This window comes from Neurospora tetrasperma (genome assembly GCF_000213175.1).
Source record: "Neurospora tetrasperma FGSC 2508 unplaced genomic scaffold NEUTE1scaffold_2, whole genome shotgun sequence".
Taxonomy (NCBI): Eukaryota; Fungi; Ascomycota; class Sordariomycetes; order Sordariales; family Sordariaceae; genus Neurospora; species Neurospora tetrasperma.
In genome coordinates, this window is record NW_009799100.1 from 2,199,683 (window position 1) to 2,221,073 (window position 21,391).

At 52.8% G+C, this 21,391-nt stretch overlaps 8 protein-coding genes across 8 annotated transcripts; 4 read left to right on the forward strand and 4 right to left on the reverse strand.

Moving 5' to 3' along the window:
- Positions 1-109: 109 nt before the first annotated feature.
- NEUTE1DRAFT_78803 (uncharacterized protein) lies at positions 110-1,877 on the forward strand (the record flags this gene model as incomplete). The annotated part of the gene is made up of 3 exons (XM_009851058.1): positions 110-467; positions 519-774; positions 876-1,877. 3 exons carry the CDS (start codon positions 346-348, stop codon positions 1,629-1,631), a joined length of 1,134 nt encoding a protein of 377 aa, XP_009849360.1.
- Positions 1,878-3,636: 1,759 nt separating this feature from the next.
- Positions 3,637-5,175, forward strand: NEUTE1DRAFT_120962 (uncharacterized protein; the record flags this gene model as incomplete). Its single annotated transcript, XM_009851059.1, has 3 exons — positions 3,637-3,914; positions 4,027-4,121; positions 4,271-5,175. 3 exons carry the CDS (start codon positions 3,841-3,843, stop codon positions 5,173-5,175), a joined length of 1,074 nt encoding a protein of 357 aa, XP_009849361.1.
- Positions 5,176-5,984: 809 nt separating this feature from the next.
- NEUTE1DRAFT_38203 (uncharacterized protein) lies at positions 5,985-6,243 on the forward strand (the record flags this gene model as incomplete). The annotated part of the gene is made up of 2 exons (XM_009850435.1): positions 5,985-6,138; positions 6,194-6,243. The coding sequence occupies 2 exons, from the start codon at positions 5,985-5,987 to the stop codon at positions 6,241-6,243; spliced, it is 204 nt and encodes a 67-aa protein (XP_009848737.1).
- Positions 6,244-9,268: 3,025 nt separating this feature from the next.
- On the reverse strand, positions 9,269-11,167 carry NEUTE1DRAFT_145169 (uncharacterized protein; the record flags this gene model as incomplete). The annotated part of the gene is made up of 2 exons (XM_009851060.1): positions 9,269-10,881; positions 11,158-11,167. 2 exons carry the CDS (start codon positions 11,165-11,167, stop codon positions 9,407-9,409), a joined length of 1,485 nt encoding a protein of 494 aa, XP_009849362.1.
- Positions 11,168-11,447: 280 nt separating this feature from the next.
- On the forward strand, positions 11,448-12,848 carry NEUTE1DRAFT_60133 (uncharacterized protein; the record flags this gene model as incomplete). The annotated part of the gene is made up of 2 exons (XM_009851061.1): positions 11,448-11,983; positions 12,081-12,848. The coding sequence occupies 2 exons, from the start codon at positions 11,585-11,587 to the stop codon at positions 12,774-12,776; spliced, it is 1,095 nt and encodes a 364-aa protein (XP_009849363.1).
- A 471-nt stretch (positions 12,849-13,319) lies between these two features.
- NEUTE1DRAFT_60135 (uncharacterized protein) lies at positions 13,320-14,744 on the reverse strand (the record flags this gene model as incomplete). The annotated part of the gene is made up of 4 exons (XM_009851062.1): positions 13,320-14,156; positions 14,240-14,286; positions 14,364-14,559; positions 14,626-14,744. The coding sequence occupies 4 exons, from the start codon at positions 14,636-14,638 to the stop codon at positions 13,519-13,521; spliced, it is 894 nt and encodes a 297-aa protein (XP_009849364.1).
- A 437-nt stretch (positions 14,745-15,181) lies between these two features.
- NEUTE1DRAFT_145172 (uncharacterized protein) lies at positions 15,182-16,665 on the reverse strand (the record flags this gene model as incomplete). Its single annotated transcript, XM_009851063.1, has 1 exon — positions 15,182-16,665. One exon carries the CDS (start codon positions 16,663-16,665, stop codon positions 15,586-15,588), a length of 1,080 nt encoding a protein of 359 aa, XP_009849365.1.
- A 973-nt stretch (positions 16,666-17,638) lies between these two features.
- On the reverse strand, positions 17,639-21,026 carry NEUTE1DRAFT_120968 (uncharacterized protein; the record flags this gene model as incomplete). Its single annotated transcript, XM_009851064.1, has 4 exons — positions 17,639-17,896; positions 17,959-20,323; positions 20,378-20,915; positions 21,013-21,026. 4 exons carry the CDS (start codon positions 21,024-21,026, stop codon positions 17,787-17,789), a joined length of 3,027 nt encoding a protein of 1,008 aa, XP_009849366.1.
- Positions 21,027-21,391: the final 365 nt, after the last annotated feature.

Here is a 21,391-nt window from a genome sequence, read left to right on the forward strand (position 1 = left end):
TTTGACCTGACTTTAACCCCACACTGACTAAGGAAGACGTCGACAACTCGACATCCAACTTTGCTTTGTGTAGATCCATCTCGGCTGAGACCTACACACACTAAAAAACCAACAGCAAGACACTCGCCAGCGAACAGATTAAAACCGCGACGATAGTTAGCCCGTATTCTAGTCGTCACGCCCATACGCGCAAAAATTCGATAACCCTGCCACCCTAAACCAAGACAACCACACCAAGTGCTGATCCCATCGGCCAGTCCGCGCAACCCAACAAGGCTAGGACCGGGCTACCGACAGTCTCGAAGACAGTGAAGGATTCGAACACAAACAACACAAGAAAAGAAGATGGCTGGAAAGAAGGGTCAGGACAATAGCAAGAAGGCGGCCGGCCAGGCGCGCAAGGCCGACGCTGCGGCCCAGAAGGCTGCTGCCGAAGACGCAAAGAAGGCCGCTGCCGAAGCCGCCGAGTGGGATAAGGGAGCCAAAAGCAACGCTAAGAAGTAAGTTCCAACATGAAGCCTAGTGTTCGGTTCCACGTTACTCTGCCGATTTTGTTTACCGGTCCGTTCTTTGGCCCTTGTCGTCGGCCTTCCGACGCTACATGAGGAGAGGGGGCTGTATCCTCGCTCAACAGCAGGCTCCGTGCCCCCGTGCGACATCTCATGCCTCCATATCTCGGCCCCTACATGCCTTCAAAGTCTCGCCTTGTCCATCGAGGCACCCTTGCCCTTGTTCGCCACTCCTTACACAAACACTTCCCTCCGTCAGGAACGCGTTCCGACTCGCTATCGGAAGATGTCCGCGGGACCTTTGTGCAACCTTGTGGAGGCGTCGCATTGCATGCCACCATGATATGATGCTGGTCAAATGTCTAGCGGGCTTCCGTTTGGCTCACTTATCCAATGTGCACTATCACAGGCCCTTGCGCGACTGCAAAGTCACCTTCGATGCGCTCTCCCTACAGTACGGGAAAGACACATACGCTGGTTGGGTGGGGAGAGTGGAGGAGTCTGATGGCGACGTGCAAAGCGCGCACATTTGCACAGATGGACCATGACATTCGCGACAAAGTTAACCCGAATATTGGTACTGACCACGAGCTATCTTACAGGGAAGTCGAAGCCGCGAAAAAGGCCGAGGCGGCGCGCAAGAAGGCAGAGAGAGAGGCACTTCTGAAGGAGGAAGAGAAGAATACCCCGGGGCGTACGCAACCCAAGAATGCAAAGACGGCGGTCAGGAAGACAAGGGGTCTTGACCTGTCACAGCTGGACGATGACGGCAGTGGCCCTCTTGCGACTCTTAACGCATCGGGTATTGACAACGCTCTGGATGCGTTGTCGTTAACCGCATCTTCAGCCGTTGACAAGATTGACCGGCATCCCGAGAGACGCTTCAAGGCAGCATATGCGGCGTTTGAGGAACGACGACTTGCAGAGATGGAGAAGGACGGCAGTGGCCAAGGTTTGCGCCTGAACCAGAAGAAGGAGAAGATCAAGAAGGAGTTCGAGAAGCACCCAGACAACCCTTTCAACCAGGTGACTGCGCGCTACGACGCCTCCAGGGAAGAGTTGGCCCAACTCAAGGAGCAGGAACGTACCAAGATCGAGGCCCGACTTGGGTCCAGACGTTAAGCTACCGCGCAAGCTCTTGGGTGCGGACGTATCGTTTCCCCATCCAACGGACACATTGATATCTTCCGGCTCTCGTACGGTTTCTTGCAATGGCTATGGGCAGGAACTCGCGAAGCTGCGCCGGGTCTTCTCATCTGCTCCCTGTTCAGGCTAAATGGTTTTGCTTGCTGTATACGAAGACACCGCACGGGCTCGAGCACGTCGTATTCACGACAGCATACAGACTGGTCGTTATAAGGGTAGTTGTACAGTATCCTCATGAGCAAGGGTGTGCGAGGCGGTAGGGGTATCCACAATGGACTCGGTGGTTCTTTGAAGCGAGGAAATTGCATAAGGATCTGATGGGGCTCTGGTAGAAAAGCTCCGTACACGGACGGTGTGTATGATAGGATGGTGATGTTACATAGGCCGCCGTTTCAGGTTGTACTGGTAGATGGTACCTGGGAATTGGAAATGGCATTGTGTACAAAAAAGGGACTTTTTACTTTAGCATGGTATGACGACAGTATTATGGAGCCGTGGGTTGTGTAAAGTGCGCTGTTGTACGAGGCGGTCAAGGAGAGCGAAAGGGCCCAGATGGCCGGTGGATGGCAAGGCAAAAAGGTTGCCTTCTTTCTGATGTGGTGGCCGACTTCGCTGCGTTTCCCTTTCGATGGGTTCCTGTATCGTATGTACAAAGCCGTGACGGAACAACAGCAAGACCAGAAAAGAGTGGTGGGGTTTCAAGACTACGACAAAATAACAGGCCGGTCGGGTCCTAAGCCGGTGGCTGGCTGGTTGGCCTTGGTTGGATCCGGGGATCTCGCCGAGCTCAGTGTTTGGGTCTCAACACATGCTGTGGTCTTGGTCGCTGGCAGCTCAAGGTTGACCCAGTCGCCGGAGTGTACCATGATGGAAGTTTGTGATCCAATATCCTTCTAGCGTGCGGTGCCTGCGCAGCAAAGTGGAGGTGGTGAAGTGTCCCTTGTCCGGCCGTGGTCGGGTGGGTTGCGGTCTGCGAATGCGAAGTCCAGTGACCCAGTTCCATGCCCAGGAGCCCGGAGAAGGAGGAGCCTCGACCCACTCTGGCGACACGTGGAGCTAGGTAGGCGGAGATTCCGACCTGGCCCTCGGGCCACCCTCCTGGATGGTAGGCGGGCAAGAACGGGCCCGGGTACTCGGGGATCCACCTATTTCAACGGAGGTCTTCCCTGACGACGACTCCTGAGGCTCCCCTCTTGTCCACTCGGATCGAAGAAGCCGTCCGTCTAAGACTCCTGTCTAGCCTCGAAGCCATCTAGCGTCGACATTGGGCACTGTCTGTAAGGCACAGTGCTTCCGTGGATGGGAGTTTAGCGTTCTGTGATTGTTCCTCCAGGGTTTGGTAAAATCATAAGGATGAATGCCAATGCTGTCGTTGTCGTTCATGTCGCCGTACCGGTGCCGGTCGACCAGTAGCATGGAGCATGGGTACCTAGGTACTACCTTTATGTAGAGACGGGAAGCCCGAAAGCCCGGGCGCCTTGCTGCGCTTGTCGCGTTCGAAGTCCTTTGGTTGCGAAAGTACTTGGCAAACCCAAATTTTCCCATCTGTTCCTTGGTCTGTTCAGATGCTTTCATGTTTCGTGGTCTAGCCTAGGATGGATTTCTGGACAAAGACACGGAAGAAATTCCGCTGCCTATGTCTGAGTGTTGTCGACTCGAACAGTGCCGGCGGGAGATCTCCACAGCTCGCTGAAAGACATGACTGCGGCGCTAATGTATGGGAAGTACCCGGCAGTACAGTGTCATATGCGGAATACATTTGCATTATCATCCATAACCCTAACCCCTCTCTTTGCTTTTCGTGCCTGAGCACCCGCTACAGAGGTAGTATACTACCTAGTGTCTCATTCACCGTCAGGGGCAGACGATCTTTCCATGACCATAGCTCCAACCTCACCATCTCGATCGCCTCACAACCGCTCACCTTATCTCTACACTCACGCCACTTTATTCGGCCTGCTCAAAACTTTCTGGAAGGACTCTCCGTTTAATCGTCTTCTGGTATCTGCAGGGTTTTTCTTGTTTCACAAACCTAGACCTAGAATTCCTCACAAGTCCTTGTCGACGAGAAACCCGCCCCCCCGCATGCTGTGTGTCCAAATACAGGACAAACATTCTCCGACGAAAAGAACCTCCATCCCGGTCAACATTCCCACCGGGTAACACGGTAACCCCCCCGAGGCCAATGACAACATCCATGCCATTCTCCCGGATGGGCAACCTGCCCGCCGTTAGACGGCAGCATCTCCTTGCCGAGTTGTAGGTGCCATACAGAGCCCCAAGCACAGCACGCAAGCCACCAGGAAGCTGGGCCTGTTCGTGGAAGCTCATTTAACAGGGTCAGCGGGCTAATGACCACGGCTTCACACAGTGCCGGTCTCAAACAGGCATGTCCAAATGGCGTCTTCGTCAGTCTCACGCCAGGTGACCCGAATCTGTGGTCGGGCGTGATCTTCGTACGCAAAGGTAATTCCATCGCAATCACTATTGGCAAGCCCAAGTCGGGCAATCCAATGGAGAGATGGACAGAAGCCAAGCCGCCTTGTTGGTGATATGGAGGGAGGAAGCGAGTGTGTAGAAGTACTGACATCTCATTGTCTCGGTTCTTTCCGTAGGTCCATACGCCAACGCCGTCCTCCGCTTCCAGGTCTCCTTCCCGGACTCGTATCCGAACCTGCCGCCCCTGGTTACCTTTTCCACAGACATGTTCCACCCCCTCATCACGCCTCTTACCACGTACATGTACAGCACCGACGTCCAGCATAACGGTACCGTCAGTGCCACCGACGAGGAGCGCCTCCCCCCCGGAGGCTTCAGTCTACGTCATGGCTTCCCGCACTGGTTTGGTAGGGCCAGTCGGTCCCGTGGGGAGCGTGGTAGTGGCGATCAACGAGGAAGGCCGCCTGCGTCTCTACAGATGACGCCCCCACCGGACACTCGCAAGGTCCAGACCGGAAACAGATCCGAAGATGGGTCCAAGAATGGCGGAGAGACGGAAGGGACGCCGGAGTCTACCACCGAAGGCAACGCAGATGCGGCTTCTGACTGCAGCAGGTCAGCCGCCAGGCGGGACGTTTCAACCTACGAGGTTCTCCGGTACATCCGTAGCACCTTTGATGATGCAAACGTTCTTGACTCAGTCCCACTTGAGGCGGCTGGCAATCCGGGCGCCTGGCATGCGTGGCGCACTCATCGGCGACAACAGGCTGCCAATGTGACTTCTTCTCCCGCTTCTGTAAAGTCTGATCCGGACTCGAATTTGATCAAAATAGATGAGACCATTACAAGTCCTACACCAAGCGGAAATGCGGAGACAAGTTCAGCCACAACGACATCGGCCGCACCAAAGCGTCCTGACGAGTGGAACTGGGACGGTGTTTGGGAAGAGAGGGTCAAGAGAGGTATCGCGACAAGCTTGTCAGAGCCGGTCTTGTTTGGAAACGCCGGGGCGGCAGATGAAGTGGTTAGTCAACGACGTTGTGTCAATTCTCCTAGCTTTGAAATCATGGGCTATTACTAACGAGGGTGTATCGACAGATCAATTTCATCAGCATGGAGGAAGCAGATGTCGAAGGAACCAAACAAAACCTCCTTAGGACCCTTGGTGCTATACCTTAGTGACTACCACCGAAGGAGTTCCACAGCTCTAGTGCAAGTTCCTGTGTACCTTGCTTCGCGAAAAGTAGCACTTTCCCTGGGAACCTGCAGGGACTAGAAACTGGTTGAGGAAGCAACTGCGAAATAGGCGTTCCTCCCCTCTTCGCTTTCTTCGAGGAGATGGAACGTGACGATGACAGCAGATCAGAAGGCCTTGATCAAAACCGCCAAGCGCTGAAACTAAACCCAACTTAACCTAATCCTAATATACCCGGACATCATCAGAGCAGACAGTTCGAGTGTTATCCAAGTTCGACGTTGGGTGGAAGAACGACGTACATGACTAGCAGTAATCTTTGCAAATACACTTCGGATACATTTTCTCATTACCATACCAATTGCAAGCCGTACACACGCCGTCCATTCAGCAAGTTCACCGAACCTGACCGTGTACATTGTTCAGAATCCCACCTCGGTACCGCTTTGCGTCCAACGCTCTTGCTGACGTGCCTGTCAGCCACGGCTACCGTCGACATGACCGGATCCTTTCCGCGAAATCACCGAAGTAACCATCGATATGTCCGTTCTGCTGAGGATGAGGTCGTACCGAAGCCACTGCAGATCGTCAAGCGCTCCGTGAGCTCAAGCACAACAGATAAAAGTTACCAGCCGCCATCGGCCACACGATATGACAGCGCTGGAAGCTTCAAGTCTGATGCAAGCATGGACAGCATGTCAGAGCCACCAGGGCGGAACACATCCCTCGCTGTACCAAAGACCAGAGAGAATAAGGCAATTGAGCACGCCTCGTCTTCAACGGCCAACCTTCTAGAAGGGTATGAGCATTGTCAACCAGTGATCACCGTCAATACCTTTCAGTCGAACCGTAAGTGACTTGCTGCGGACCAAGGCCTCTTCATTGAATCGATATAAGCATACAGAATTCCTTGACGCTTATCTGAAATGGTGCCTCAATGGTCAGACTTGCTAACTGATTATAGAACACAATAGAGTTTCCGATCTCGCATTCGAGTTCCACAGAACCAACTCTTGTACAAGTCTGCGTAATCAGCGTCCTCGAATGAGCCCGTCGCCTTGCAAAACGACCAGAAGCCCAAACTTTCTGCTTCAAAGAGCCAGGCAGCTGATCACAGACCACAAAGACTTGAAAAGCGAGCGCGAAAGGGGCGGCAACAGGAAAGACGTAATCTTAGCTGCTTGTGCCAACACATCTAGGCCTCAAACTCCGACTCCATTATCTCGAATGGCTTACAATATGGGACGAGAGGAAAGTCAATCATCACTACGCCTTCAAAGTTCTCAGAGTGTATTCAATCTGAACGCGCAAAGCCACGGCAATGCTATTGCAAGTTGTAGAGAAGAAAGTTCTCACTCGATACTTGAAGCTGGAGGAAAATCACTACGAGGCTGCTCTAGCGCCTCGCACTCGGGCTCGCCTGGTCAGTCTGCGGAAAAGCCATTCATGCTCGTGCCCAAAGTGATAGTCACTCCGGAAATCAAAGCTCTAGAGAATGGAGTTACATCGCTATAGGCGGCGGTGCAACTTTCAACACAGCTTAGCGATTTCAGCGCACCAAATCATCAGTCTAGCATTCCCCCTCAAGCGCGAGATGATTACAATGACAGCCCAGTCTCACCAGGTATGATCGACAGGTCCATTACATGCCAGGCAATGTCTCGGAGGAATTCGTCCGTGAATTTGAAACGTACTGACCATAGTATCCTTATACGTACAGATGCGTTAGAATACGGTTGTCTCTACAATTTGTCGATTGGAATACTTCCTACAGACAACAGCGAGATCATTGAAGTCATAGACGACAAGGCATGCGCAAGGTATACACCCTTCCAGACCCACTCCTAACATTGATCCAATTTGAATTCCATTAAAAGTCTATTTTGTGTGAATCTGACCTTCAATATAAGGACCACTCTCTATCTTGGCTCGAGGCTACTCCTGCTGGTGCATGTTCGACTACTTCCTACTGCCCTTCGATGCAGTAGCAGAAGTAAACGCCACAGGAGACAGAGTTCTGATGATCTCATTGAAGATCTTGAATACCATTTGGGAGGTACCAAGCTCGATTTCCTACAGGTCCGTATTAGGTACCAGCACTCTGGCTTTTCGCAGAGAACAGGGCTGTTGCGCAACAACATGATGGACGGCATCGTGAGCCAGGAGACCATGGTAGAGACCACGGCGGTTGCTGCCATTGAAAGAAAAGGTTCATCATCGCTCTGGTCGCCGCGCGACGTGCTACAGCCCAATTCATTATCTGAAATTATTGCACAGCATTGGGGCGCGGATACAGAAGGTGATGTAATACACCGCATACTCACTTCGCGGTCCTCACCGCCACAGAGAAGGGCAAGGAATTTCCAGCAAACGTCTCTGCTTGTCCATTCGTATGACACTAGCGGCACAAGTAGTGCATTTTCCATCTCTTCTGGTCAAGATACAAATCCGATCCCAAGAGCTCAAATACGTTTTGGTATACCAAGACAAGGCCAGAGTGCACTCGCCGTTCGGTCAGCAAAGAGGCCAGCAGCAAGGTTGACTAATGTAAAAGCAACGGAGTTAAAGAGCGACAATGTTGTCAGACCTTCCGCTCCGCCTACACGTGCAGCGCCTCTCATCCCAATACGGCAGACGAGCCTCAATACCAGGACGCATGCTCCCAGTTTGTCGGATGCCGAAGGAGGCCGTGGCAGCCAACAACAGGGCACGTTACAGTCTTTCAAGAAAGACTTCTGGTTTTTTCCAGGTGAGGAGTCAGATTCGTCGGGAAATGATTCTGTTGCTGCCGAAGCAGACGGTTATTGTGGTCGGGAAGCCAACGTTCATGCGCACGGATCAGTGACTCGCGAAATCCGGACAGTCGATGAGGCTGTTGTAGGACGCCTTTCCAGAATTGCATCGATCTCTTTTGCTGAAGCCTATAAGGGTGGGGATTACCAATCGCAGCATCTTGAACATGATGAGCACGGAATGTTGAGTGATGCGAAAGAGAGAGTGACACCAGTATCAGCACGCTCCTCATACTCTAATCAAACAAACTTGGACTGTTTCCAGTTCACGCGCACACCAAGAACCGGTGGAAGTACGGATAGTATAATAAAGAAGAATGAGGGCAACTGTATCAACGCCAGCGGCAGTAGTGACGATAACGGACGCCCGGAGACGAACGAATCGGTTTACCAAGGTACTGACAGTCTCCGGACTCGCGTATGGCCGTCACGACATTCATACTCTTCATCTCTTGGATCATCACCGGCAATTGCAACAGCAGCAACTTCTCGACAGTACAGGCGGAGAGCGAGTGCAAAACAGCCATCGCCCCCTCCTCCACGGCTCTCTATTCCTGGCGCTTCTTCCTCTCCAGAAGGAGTGTCTAGAACAACAAGCCTAAGCCGAACTTCATCTATGACCACACGCATAGCAAGCCCTGCTGACTTTGACGCCATGGAGTTTGGTCTTCTTGACACTGGACGGAGCAGAGCCGGACAAGGGATAAGAGCAACAACAAGATGTGGGAGGGGAGGAGGATATGATGGCCATAGCGACCAAGATCCTCGAGACACTGAGTCCTACAGTATGGATGTTGGCTTCACGATGCAGACATTACCGTCGCGGAATAACCGACAGAGTCGAGTAGAAAATGGTTCTGGAGGGTTTCTCGGCATTGACCGTGTTCGTCAAGTTGCCGGCAGTGTGAATGGACCGAAGAAGCTTCGGGGTAGAGTAGCAGCAGTAACAGCTAGATACGAAAATGGAGGAGGTGCAGGAGGAAGCCTGAATGACAGGGCAGGTAGCAGTACCGGTAGTTGGAAGCAGAGAGGGGACCAGGGGAAGGGGATGAAAGGAACGGAAAGGGGAGAAAGAGCGCGTGAAAACAAGGACAAGGAAAAGGAGAAGCAATCGGGACGTTGGGCATGGCCGATATGGTGGTTATGAAAAGACAGGTGGGTTTACGTTGAAGGGAAGCATCCATACGTACATGGTAAAAAGTGAATTCATTCCAAGTGTCTATAAAGGAAACCATGCTCTCTTATGTGTCCGACGGCCATGGCTGTTTTGCCATCGGTTGTGTTGTTCTCACTGAGGGTGCATGTTCAGGACTCGCTGTTGATGACTACTGCTCCATATCCGGGCTCTGCGGTGCTTGAGCGGACTCTCTTGTATCAAGTTCTAGCCCGGCGGTTCTAGTGCCCGTGCCCTTTTTCCACAACGGCCTCCCGTCATCATCAAACTCTGCCCACTGGAAGAATGAGCAGGCCTCTTTGCCCGGCTGATTCCCGGCGTGACACATCCAGAAATACCTGCCCCAATTCTCCCTCTTCTTCTGCACCACCCGCAGAATCGTAGGGATTCCGCAAGCGCACCGCGGTGTGTACCGCGGGTGGAACTCGGGCCGATAATCACGGTACGTGACGTTGATGCGTCGCTTGCCCGCAATCGGGTGTGGATCGATGGCCTGCGCTGGCGTCACGCAGTGCTTCCACTCCTCTTGCATGTCGGCGTGCATGACGAGGAGGGAGTTGTGCGGGAGGTGGATGGAGATTTGACCTTGGTTTAGGGAGTCGAGGTTGGCGTTGGATGTGGTGCTGGAGTTACCGTCTTGGTCCTTATCCTTGGGCAAGATCCTCCGCACCCGAAACTCCCTTGCCACGCCAAGCGAAAGAGACCCGATGACGGCTCGCGGACCGAGATAAGTCAACTGGTCGCTGTGCCAGCCGACATTCTGTTCCGGGCCATCGTACAAGTTCACAAACGCCGCATTGGGCGACCAACGGTCGGGGGACTGGTACCTGAGTTTTTTGCCGCCGTACAGGTGGTGAGTCCGGATGCGTTGCTGGATCTCGTGATTAACGGCGTCCTGCACCAACGGTCGCACTGTTTCCAGCTGAGGCGTCAGGCGGCGGATATCGGAGAGGCGCGCGCCGTTGTAGAAGTAGGCCGATTTTTGCTCGGCGAGCTCGTAATCGCTCCCGACAAAGAAGCCGGATGTGTGGGGGCTGGAGACTACGTTATCGAAGAGCTTGAACGTGGCTTTGCCGAAGGTCTTGGCTTCTTCCAAGAGCTCTACCAAGAGGCTATTGGCGACCGAGGGGGGGAGGAAGTTATGGATGACGGTGCAAGGGGTGTGGGTGCTGATGTCGGAGGGGTCGTAGAGATGGAGTGTTGCGCCTTTCCGGGAAAGGAGCTTGGGTTTCTTGGGGATAGTACTAGCACCGCCATGGTCGCCATCGCCGGTGGTAGATGGAACGGCGAAAGAGCGTAAAGAAGCCTGTGAAGTGATACCTGAGGGTTTCTTCTTGGCTATCTGCCTTGCGCCCTGGGTGCTTTTCAAAGCCTCCGTGGTGGCTTCCACGGATCCATCGTGGGCGATTAGAAGATCCAGTAATGCATCAGGACCGAAGTCTGGATGCAATGAAGCAAGTATGGCCAGTTTGATATCGGTTGATTCTCCATCGCCGTCGGGAGTGTTGTCAATGGGATTATACAAGGCGGTGATAGTCTGCTTTACTTGCGTGGTGTCCACGTTTTCCTCCAGCGTCGACTCGGCTTTCCTCTTCCCCCTCGTTATGAACCCGTCCATTGCCACGGCTTAGAGGAAGGAGTACAAAATCTCGACATGCTGGAGTGTCTGTCACCATGACCGGGTTCACGCTGGTTAGATGCGCGTGGGATGAAAAATGAACATGGATTTGTAATGTTAGACGCGTCCTTATTGCGAAGAGAAAGGAGGGGACGTGATTGAATGTGGCTAAAGACGCGCTGTCACGGGGACAGGTCGGTACTTATTTCTAGTGTACACTATATTTTACGTAACCTGGGGCGACGTCATGGGCAGACGCTAACCCTTACAGAGTTAGCGAGTACATCCATCCATGCTGTGGGGTTGACGCCGTTACGGCCCGGGGCTTCCACGCCCGCGGCAGGGGCAACGTGCCGACCAGATAAGATGCCAGGCGGGCTTCCGGGGTACCCCACTAGTATGTAGCTGAGCTGACGAGCCGAGGCTTTCCCCACGGCTTTGTCGCTGTTTGGCGTTCCCCAGTTAGTTTCCAACCAGCTTTCCATCCCGTCACAGTGAGTTCTGCCAACACCTACACCTACACCCCACGCCCGTTCCAAAACCCACCGATACGTCCAAGCCGTCGCCGTCATTTCCAGGTGCAACGCCTCATCTCACGACCGTCGCTGGCAGATTCATCAGGCTGTGCACCACTCACGTCGGCGAAGAGCTCGCCAACTTATCACAGAGACCTCCTGATGGGCAGCACATGACAAGCCCACGTTTCTCAACATGGCGTCCATGCTGGAATTTCGTACCCCGGGCTACAATCCTTACGCCGTCAAGTACTCCCCATACTACGACTCACGCCTTGCTGTCGCCACTGCCGCCAACTATGGCATCGTCGGCAACGGTCGCCTCTTCTGCCTGGGCCTGAGCGCAGCCGGCGTCCAGTGCGAAAAGACCTTTGAGACAAACGATGCCCAATACGATCTTGCCTGGTCGGAGCTCAACGAGAATCAGCTCATTGTCGCTTGCGGCGATGGCTCCATCAAGCTCTTCGACCTGGGGGTGGAGAACTTCCCTGTCATGAACTTCCACGAACACAAGCGGGAAACGTTTTCGGTTTGCTGGAATCCCGTCACCAAGGACAGCTTCATCTCGAGTTCCTGGGATGGCACCGCCAAAGTTGTATGTGCTCATCTCTTGTGTTCCTCCTACCTACCATCGTAGCATCATGGCCGATCGACTTGCGCGCTGGCTTACAATCCTCCTACTTTGTCTTCAGTGGTCCCCCACGCGCAACGCCTCCCTCAAGACCCTCCCCGTTGGTTGCTGCACCTACAGCACCTCCTACTGCCCCTCGAACCCCGCCCTCGTCTCCGCCGTCTCCGCCGACTCTTCCCTGCGCATCTTCGACCTGCGCACGCCCGTATCGGCCAAGTACCACCTGACCAACGTGATCCCCGTGCACGCGCCGGCCACGGGCGGGTCGGGTTACTCGCGCCTTGCCGACGGTTCCATCTACTCGGGAACGGTACCAAACGAAGTCCTGACGCACGACTGGAACAAATATAACGACACGGTGATCGCCACGGCCGGCGTCGATCGCGTCATACGCACGTTCGATATCCGCAACCCGGCCGGCGGTCCCCTGGCGCTCATGACAGGCCACGAGTACGCGGTCCGCCGCGTTGCGTGGAGCCCGCACGCCAGCGACATCTTGGTGAGCGCCAGCTACGACATGAGCGTGCGCGTGTGGACGGACGGATCCACGATGCCGCAGCACGTTCAGCCACCGGTACCGAGCGGGCGCCAGCCTGACACTGTCCGTGCGGGAACTCAGTTGGGCCTTATGAACAGGCATACTGAGTTTGTTACGGGCGTGGATTGGTGTTTGTTCGGTGCAGGCGGTTGGTGCGCGTCGGTTGGCTGGGACGAGAGAGTGCTACTCTGGGATGCTGCGTCCCTGTTGCGTGGATGAAGAAGCAGGTTGTTTGAAAAAGATGGAAAAACGTATTTTCTATCATTTTCGTTTTTTTTTTCTCGGAGAGTTGATTGCTCAGGCGAATTTATGTGGCAAACCGCCCGATAGTAGAGGAGTGGAAGATATGAGGGCAAAATCAAGACCGATCGACTATCGGCTGCTGAGAATCATTGCATGCACAAAAGCGCCCCCAGCTGCGCAGCGATACCCCGGGGAGTTTTACGTCTACAAGGCGACATTATACGAACAGAACAGACATGGTGACAGCGGATAGAAGATTTGGCCGAACGTGTTCCTTGGCTGGAGCTCACGAAAGCAGGAATTTAATCGGTACAGGAATTGGATTAAATTGACCGTCCCGACGAGAGGGTCGACCGGTACGGGAGAAGGGGCGGGAAAGAGACAGAACACAATTGTATAAGGCATCTACAGGGTTAGAAGAACAGTGTACCATGACTCGAGATGATGGTAAGCTCAAATCTCTACCCTTAGTATCGCCTTGCGTTGGTACCAGTGTATTAAAGGAATGCAGTCAACTTGAGTATACATATTAGTCCATGACTATCTCTCTAGAGTATTACCGATACAGCTGATGTCTCATCATCCTAAGTTGTGATGTAACATCCAATCTCTTCCATTTGGCTTGGATCTTCTCAATCTTATCTCTTGCACCCCTTCCACTTATAGAATTTCTCGAGGGGTTCCCCGATATGGCTACAGACTCAACATCCTCGGAAACTCACGTCCACTTTGGCTTTCCGCCTCCCTCCCGTCTAATCCCAATAGCCCTGATCAATGGTTCAAATAGTACCACGCCTACCACGCACAAGATTGAGTTCCATACCTGAATGGCATACCACACCCACGCTCCCGGACTCGAGAACACAAATTTGAGCCAGTCATTCACCTGGTAAAAGTCTTCCTGCTTGGTGATTAGGTACCGCTTGCTGTTGTTACCTCCATTGAAACCGTCGACTAGTCTCTCTGCTTCCCCGCTTGCTCGAGCAGAAGCCACGGGGGCGTTCTCAACAGCAACAGGGTTGCTTGGGTTGGGCGGGTGAGCCATGGGGATTCCCTCCTCCGTCTTCTCTGGTGTGGCGTCGCCGGCGGCTACCGAGGCGTAGCTGGGTCCTTCTAGGGAGCCTGAGTGGTCTGAGTCGTTGTCGCTAACATGTTGTTTTGCCAAGGCGTTGTTGTTCTCGCTGAGAAGACGGCGGCGCGGGTTTCTGGACTTGTTGTGATTATTTTTGAACTCGTCTTCGCGGACGAGGTGAAGGACTGTGACGAGGCGGACGGGGGATCTGTGAAAGGGGAGGAACCATATGGAAAAGGTTTGGGCGACGTTGACGTAGAGAAGGGAAGATTTTTGGTCAAAGACTGGATAGTTGCAGAGTTCATTAGTTGTTCGAGCTTTTATCTAGGGCAGCGGTTTGCATGCTGATGTGGAGAGATGCACTTACCGGCTGATTCGACTTCGATATCAATCTTGGGACTCAGAATCTTGTACCTGGAAGTACACTTTTAGTCTGCCTGTTCCTGGCTGTACATATTGGCGCATGGTATAAGGCCAAGGACACAGCATACCACTTATAGATGTACTGAATAATCTCTCGGGAATTCAGAAGGCCGTATCGGGGAATGTAGATATTGTCAAAATGGGGAACGCGGCAGAAGGGGTGGACGAACGACGCCGACGGCGTAAAGTAACGACTAAGGGTATCTTCTTGTTCTTGAGGGCTTCCCTGGCAAAGGGTGCCAATGACTCGGCGGATGTCCTTCACTGTTGTTTTGGTTAATCATCATCGAGTCCCGTACTGCTTCTTCCGCAGCCCAAATTGGTGCTTACCTGGATGCTCCATGTCGTGTGGTAGTACTTGCAATTGCTGCACTGGAGTTGTCGTATACGAAGACGAGTCTTTGGATTGATTATAAAACAGAGTAGCGGCTTGAGCGATAATGTAAGTATATCCTGCAAAAAATAGGGAGTTGATTCCGAATGAACTAACAAGCAAATTTCACATGAAAGGTGGTTTAACTCGCTGGTGATGTCATTGAAAACATGGTGGGGAATTGGGCTTATTGGTTAGGTCGTCGGAAGGCGCCAATCCAGCACATTGCGGGGATCTCGGTGGGTAATCTGCCGCCCTGTTAGGCACGGCAGGAACGGGACAGGGGCGTCGGCATTTGCCTGTGTCAAGGGAAGTCGAGCCGTTAGATAGGGCAGCTGCATTGCAGCGCATGTGAATCATGTAAGTGCCCTACCCATCGTTAGGTAGGTAGGTAGGTTTACTCAGTACCCGACAGTAGCACCACATTGTGCGAGACCAGGGAATGAACAGAAACATGGAATGTTCCACCTATTTACCAATGTCGATAGGGCTACATACTATGTATTAAAATTTCAAGAGCAGGTGAAAGATAGGTGAGGCGCTCAAGACCCGCAATATCGATTCAAATGTTCCACTCCACTCGAAGGCTACAACTCCCCGCAACCATGATGTACATACTGCACATATGGCACATGACGGAGAATACAGGAAATATACAAGATTGAAATCCTAAGGACTCGAAGTATTGGCAATCTCCCAAGATCGTGTTCAGCCAAGAGTCTGGAGTGCACAGTATCCAATATTTCTCATACGGGTCTCAGTGCGTGCTTTTATCCAATCTCTCGAAACAAGTTGGATCCGTTGCAGAACTTCATCACTTGAAAGTTCATTATTTCCAAGCCTAGACCATCCAGCAGGATACATAACAATGCATCGCCCCCTTCGTCGTATCGTGTCACACAAAGCCTCGTTCCTCATCACTCCCCATGTCGACCAATACTCCTCGACCTCCTTATCTCCCTCAACGGCTCATCCCCGCCCGCAAACTCACCTGGCCGAATGTCGCGATATCCTGAGCTCCTCCTCCGTCTCGGCGGCCCGGGAGGCGATGACACACTGCTCACATCCTCCTCAACCACAATCCTCTCTCTCTCATGAGGATGCGAAGGCTCCGAGGATTCCACCACAATCGGCCCTCTTTCCGGCGGTGACCGTGATCTCGCCGTCCTCGATTGCCTCCTCCTGCCCCTCCTCCTCTCCTCGACTACAATCCGCTCCGCAACCGCTTGTCCATGGCCATGTCCCTGTCCCATCGGCCGCGATTGGTGCCGCTCCTCCAGGATAATACCGTCGCCATGTCCACGTCTGTGAGCATCGCCAGACCTACCCCGGCGATCCGTACGGCTTGTTTTGGTCCTGCGGATCTCCACCGTTTCTCCCCCGTCACCAGCCGAGGACGTAGACCGTGATCGGCGCCTGCTGCTCCTCCGATGTTTGTACATGCCACCGCGGACACCACCGCCAGCTTCGCTGTGTTGTGAAGAGCGATAGTGGTGCCGACTCCGCCGCGTCACTACCGACGCGGTTCCTCCGGATTCGCTGATCGCTGCTGAGTAACCGCCTAGGTTGATGCATGTGTAGATGAGGAAGAGGATCAGGATGAAGCCGGCGACAGCGCCGAGGGTGATGCCCACCACGGCTCCTGGAGACGGACTCGAGTAGAGTGCACCGTAGTAAGCTGGGATTGTGGAGGTTTCGGCGTATTGTCGCGGGAGTGCACGAGTGGATGGTGAGGTTTCGGAGAGGTGGGATCCTTCGATTGCAGGTGTTGTTGATGGATCTCCTGCGGCTGCGAAGGCTGCTATCCTGGCTACCTGGCCGTGTGCCGACGGAGGGATTTCCTCCCACTTCTCTTCAAGATGCAAAGTTGATTTCGGGGCTGGATCGCGCTTATATATTGGCGTTGAAAGCTCGAGAAACTCTTTGACAACGGAGTCGAAATCGCTTTTTTGCGCTATTGCATCGCGTTGGTTCGAAAGTCGTTTCATTGGCGCCATCTGGATGGTTTACCCGGCTGACGAAGAGGTCAGATAGTAGGTCGGGCTCTCAAGGGTGCGCACTCAGTGGTGATTGTTCGTCTCGTTCTAATCCTTCGGTCCCGTCCGTTATTAAGTCCAATGCTTCGATCCAGCTCTCGCGTCCGTGGCGGGCAGACAAGCCGAGACGCGCAACTGCCACTGGCTTTCAGTCTCGAAACCAGCTCTCAAGCGTACGGTTGCGACACGAGCAAGGGTAGCAGAAATTGTGACGACCGAAAGTGAGGACCACTCAAGTGCGATGGAAAGAACCCCCCGGGATTATCGACAGATAATAGATGTTCGAGGGGAAATTTTCTAGTTTGCCTTGTGACGGAGGCGATGATCCAGTTGCTGTTACACCCAGACACTGCTTGATGCCACACAAACTGAATGGCTCGGTTGGTCGCAGATATACCTCTTTGGCCTAACGGCTCCCTTCAAGCTGCTGAAGCTTTCAGCCTAGCGTTTTCGGCCGCGCACAGCAACTTTGCAACGGGAGATCAATTATGCAGCCAACAGACGGAATAACGATGCAAGCTGGACTGCTGGACGACGACTATAGCAGGATTGTTCAACATCTAGGCATGACACAGCCTGATATTCCCGCGTACAAACTTGACGATGTCTTTGAGGCCTTTGTTGGTTACAGCCGAGGACGCGAGAATTCCATCACGATAAGGGAGAAAGAAAGAGCGCGAGGATTTCGCAAGATGGAAGAGTACCTTCGCAGCACCGTTGTCGTGATGTGGCAGAGTGGAGAGCTTCCTGTCTGCTGTGGGAGGCTGGGGATGCGCCATCGGACCAGGGTTATCGTCGATTCGGCAGGGGTAAGCCGAAGCGCCAAGAATCGCATGACTGTATAGTAACAGTGAACAGCCTTTGGACACTCGGACGAAATGACTCGGGAATTTCAATTAGAGTGTTATCACAAGGAAGAAAAGACCATGCAAATCTTAAAGACTTCAGTCAATTCAAGCCAAGGGTATACTGTAGTAGTTGGGCCATAGCAGGCAAACAACAATATTGTTTTAAGGTCATGTTGTTACTGTGTGCCAACTTTCCCAATTATGTTCCAAACTCCAGCATTGCTGTCGTGACACTCACACAAAGCCCCTCATCCCCTTGAAGGCAGGAAGACTCGACTTTTTCTTCTCATGCTTATCTTCTTTCTTGTCCTTGCGCTCCTTCTTGAGAGCGTTCGCAAGTACCCCTGTTCCACCTCACAGTTAGCGGCTTTACTTAATCTAAACGTGGACAGAGATAGTGCCTTACCCTTTCCATGGTGCCTTTCGACAACTGGACTGGTTCTTTGAGACGAGCGACTAGACGTATCACCGCTCATTCCAGCTCCAGGAGGAGTTCCTGGACGGCGTATCGAAGTTGGTGAAGAAACAGAGCTTTGTCTTGTTGCTGGTATCAACGAGGGGGTAGCACTTCGGAAGATACCTTCGACACTATCTGTGTCAGAGAATCCTCGATTTACCGTTCGAGATATAATCGGACTGCCTGATCTAGGCGTCATTGCTTCCGACCCGTCATATAACAGAGCCGATTGACTCTCGTTGGCAAGGATTTTGCTGGACAGCTCTTCATTCGTAGACCTGAGATCCAGAAGAGACCCCTCCAACTCGGTACATTTTCGCTTCATTACATCGCATTCTCTCTGTAGCTCCATCTGCTTCGCTCTGCTTGTAGCGAGAGCGGATTCGAATACGGCCACCACATTGTCGACGTTCCTGCTTTGACTCTCCTTGACAACCTTGGCCAACTGATCACTGAGGTCTGCAATCCGCGATTCGTAGTGCTTCCTCACTCTCTCGATTTGCAGCTCGTGTGCGGTAACTTGCTGTGACAACTGCTCTGCCCGAGCTTCGGCTAAGGTAGCGCTCTCTATCGCTTGTTGCATTTTCAATTCCTTGCCGTGGTATGCACGCTCTGATTCGGTGAGACGCGCTACTTCACCCTTTAGCCTGTCGATCTCTTCTGTGCTAATGTCAATTGCCTCGTTGCTCTGCTTGTACTGCAGCATTGTTTTCTCGGCCAAGTCAGCAGCGCTACGCAGTCGCTCGCACTCTCTCTGGCACTCTTCAAGCTGGTGTGTCAAGGCGAGCTTTTCCGCTGCCCACTTCTTCTGTTCCTCGCGCAACGCCCGTAACTTGGTCGAGAGATCACTCTCCCACTTCTTAGCAATGCTTCTGCGGTGGTCAAACTCCTTCTTCACTTGTGCTTCGCCTCGTTTGGCTTCGTCAAGCCTTTGTCTCAGACTTCGGTTTGCCATGACAAGATTCTGCGTCTCAGCTTCGGTGGCAGCTTCTCTGACTTGTTTACGACGCAGTTCCCCCATATGTATCATGTGTTGCTGCTTGATATATCGCTCAAACTGCAAATCATTGAGAAGTAACAGATTCTGGTGGTAGAGAAGCGAGACATAATTGTTTGCTTCACCAGCGGGCAGTGGTTGGTTGAGAGAATCAGACGATGTCTCAACCTGCCCTTGGCTTTTATCCTCTACAACCTCCTGGGTTCCGAGGGCTAGCGAGGGTACACTGGCATTTGCTAGTGACTGACGAAGCCCAGATATGCTGGCCTTATACGTGACAGGCCTATCATGGAGTTGCGTGTGTGGAGCCGACTGCAGTTGATGAGGTGAGAGGACAGGACTCTCAGCAACTTCCTGGCCACCAAGGGAAACCTGATCAGACAAATGATTTGTGCTATCAGCTTGCTGACTTGCAGCGTCGATAATCGGACCATGCAAAGAAGGTTCTCTAGATGGTTCAACTTGTGAGCGCACTATGCTGGGCGTGGACTCAACCCCCGATGAAACACCTCCACGGTCCAACGACCCATTGAGGATGGCCTCCATGTCGTCTTCCCCAAGTTCTTCTCCAGCTACTTGATCCAAGCCCACGGGTAGTGGCGTGGTATTGCGAGCATCGGGAGAGTTGTGTTTAGACTCTAAGGAAAGAGCCATACACTCAGCAAGAACTTCATCTGCCTCGCTGTTAAGCCATCGGCTCATATCCGTCTTCTCCGAGTCAATTGTCAGGTTGTAGAAGTTCGGATGCAAAAGGTGTTGTTTTCTGAATCTCTCGGACCTGTCCCGGATTTCCATGGCCTGGACATCGATATCGTCGTCGTTGTTCGCATGACGCAAGTATCTCTGTGGCTTGCGGATGTAGTCGAGAAAATTAATGGGATATAAGCCGTACAGAACAGTAAAATACCCTGATAGGTAGGGGATCGAGCTTCCGTCATGATCTGGATCAAGAAGCACTCTCTCCCAGGTAACTTCACTAGATCCGCCTTCCGGGCCGATTTCGGTGTGCTCTTGCGCAAAATAGCTATCCCTATCCCAGAATAGAAGTCTAGCGTAAATGTTAAACAGTTTAGATAAGAGCGGTACGAGCGAGCTGGGTATGTAAGGCAGGAGCATGATTAACGCCACCAGAGCCATGGTGACAGTGGCTGTCGACTCGTCTTTTTGTAAAGAGTTCAGAATGTTGTTGAATAGTGGTGTTTGTAGAACAACATGAAGGTGTGGAGGTTGGCTCTGAACGAAATCGCATAGCAAGCTCAATGCAAAGTTACGATATTCTCTCTTGACGAAATACCGGTCCAAGCAAGTCATGAAGCCCTATTGAGCGATTAGTCAAGAGCAGCATACGCGAGGAAAAGGGCTAACGCCAACCTTGGGATCCTTCTTTCCGAAGGCCATTAAAGCCTTCTTCACCATACGGTCCTTGAAGTCCGCCATCGGAGCACAGTTTATCTGGCTTGCACGGGCGTCCATCCATCTACTCAGCAGACGTTCAGTGAAGGGAGCAAGGCTAGCCTCAGACGAGTTTGACGATCCATCGAACTGGTCAATCATGAGCAGGTCCAATGTGTTCGAGGCAACTTCACGAGCCAAGCCCTTTTCTTGTCCGACATATTCCAAGACGGGGTCAAGAAGTCTATCCCACCACTCGAAGATCCTGGCAGGCGTCTTCATGGCGGGACGAAGTTCCCGTAGAATCGCAAGAAAGGCGGCATATTTTTCGGGCTGGTCCTCGACGTTCTTGGTGTAGATGGCGAGAAGCTCCTCGTTCAACCGGTCTGCAGCTCCATCTTCGGCGTGCTCGTGCCGATCCAGATAATTGCTGATCAAAGTGGTGAGCTCATCGGGGAGAGGTAGGTTTGGTGTCTGGATGAAGCTAGTGAGAGCCTTGGTGAGATCCTTGGCAGACCTAGTTCACGATTATGGCTTGTCAGACTCTGCATCAATCATAGGGACCTGTAAGTTGATGCTGGACAAGCGATCACTGGATGCTCGGGCAGACTTACCCAGATGAGGCCATCGTGATCGGCGGGGTAGCGAGCACATGCACTCAAAAGTACGGTCCTGTCGCGTTTCGATGTTGGGAGCTTCCCGAGTCACCGTTGGTCATTGGTGCGCCCAGGGCTCTCGGAAAGCCGTAATACGGACCCGCTCGCTCTTGAAGCGGCAATCCAAGGATAAATGTTCCTGTGAGATCAGGCGATTGAAAGGGAATGACAGGAACGAAAAGCTGTTGAGTATGCGTGTTGGAACTCGGAGCACGATATGAGGGTCTCAGTGGTGTACCCAACCGAGGCTGGCGAATTGGATGCCACAATCTTCCGGCGATCACTCCCGCAAGGCTGCCAGACTGTCCCGCACGATCTGAGGCTGCTCGAGGCGGCT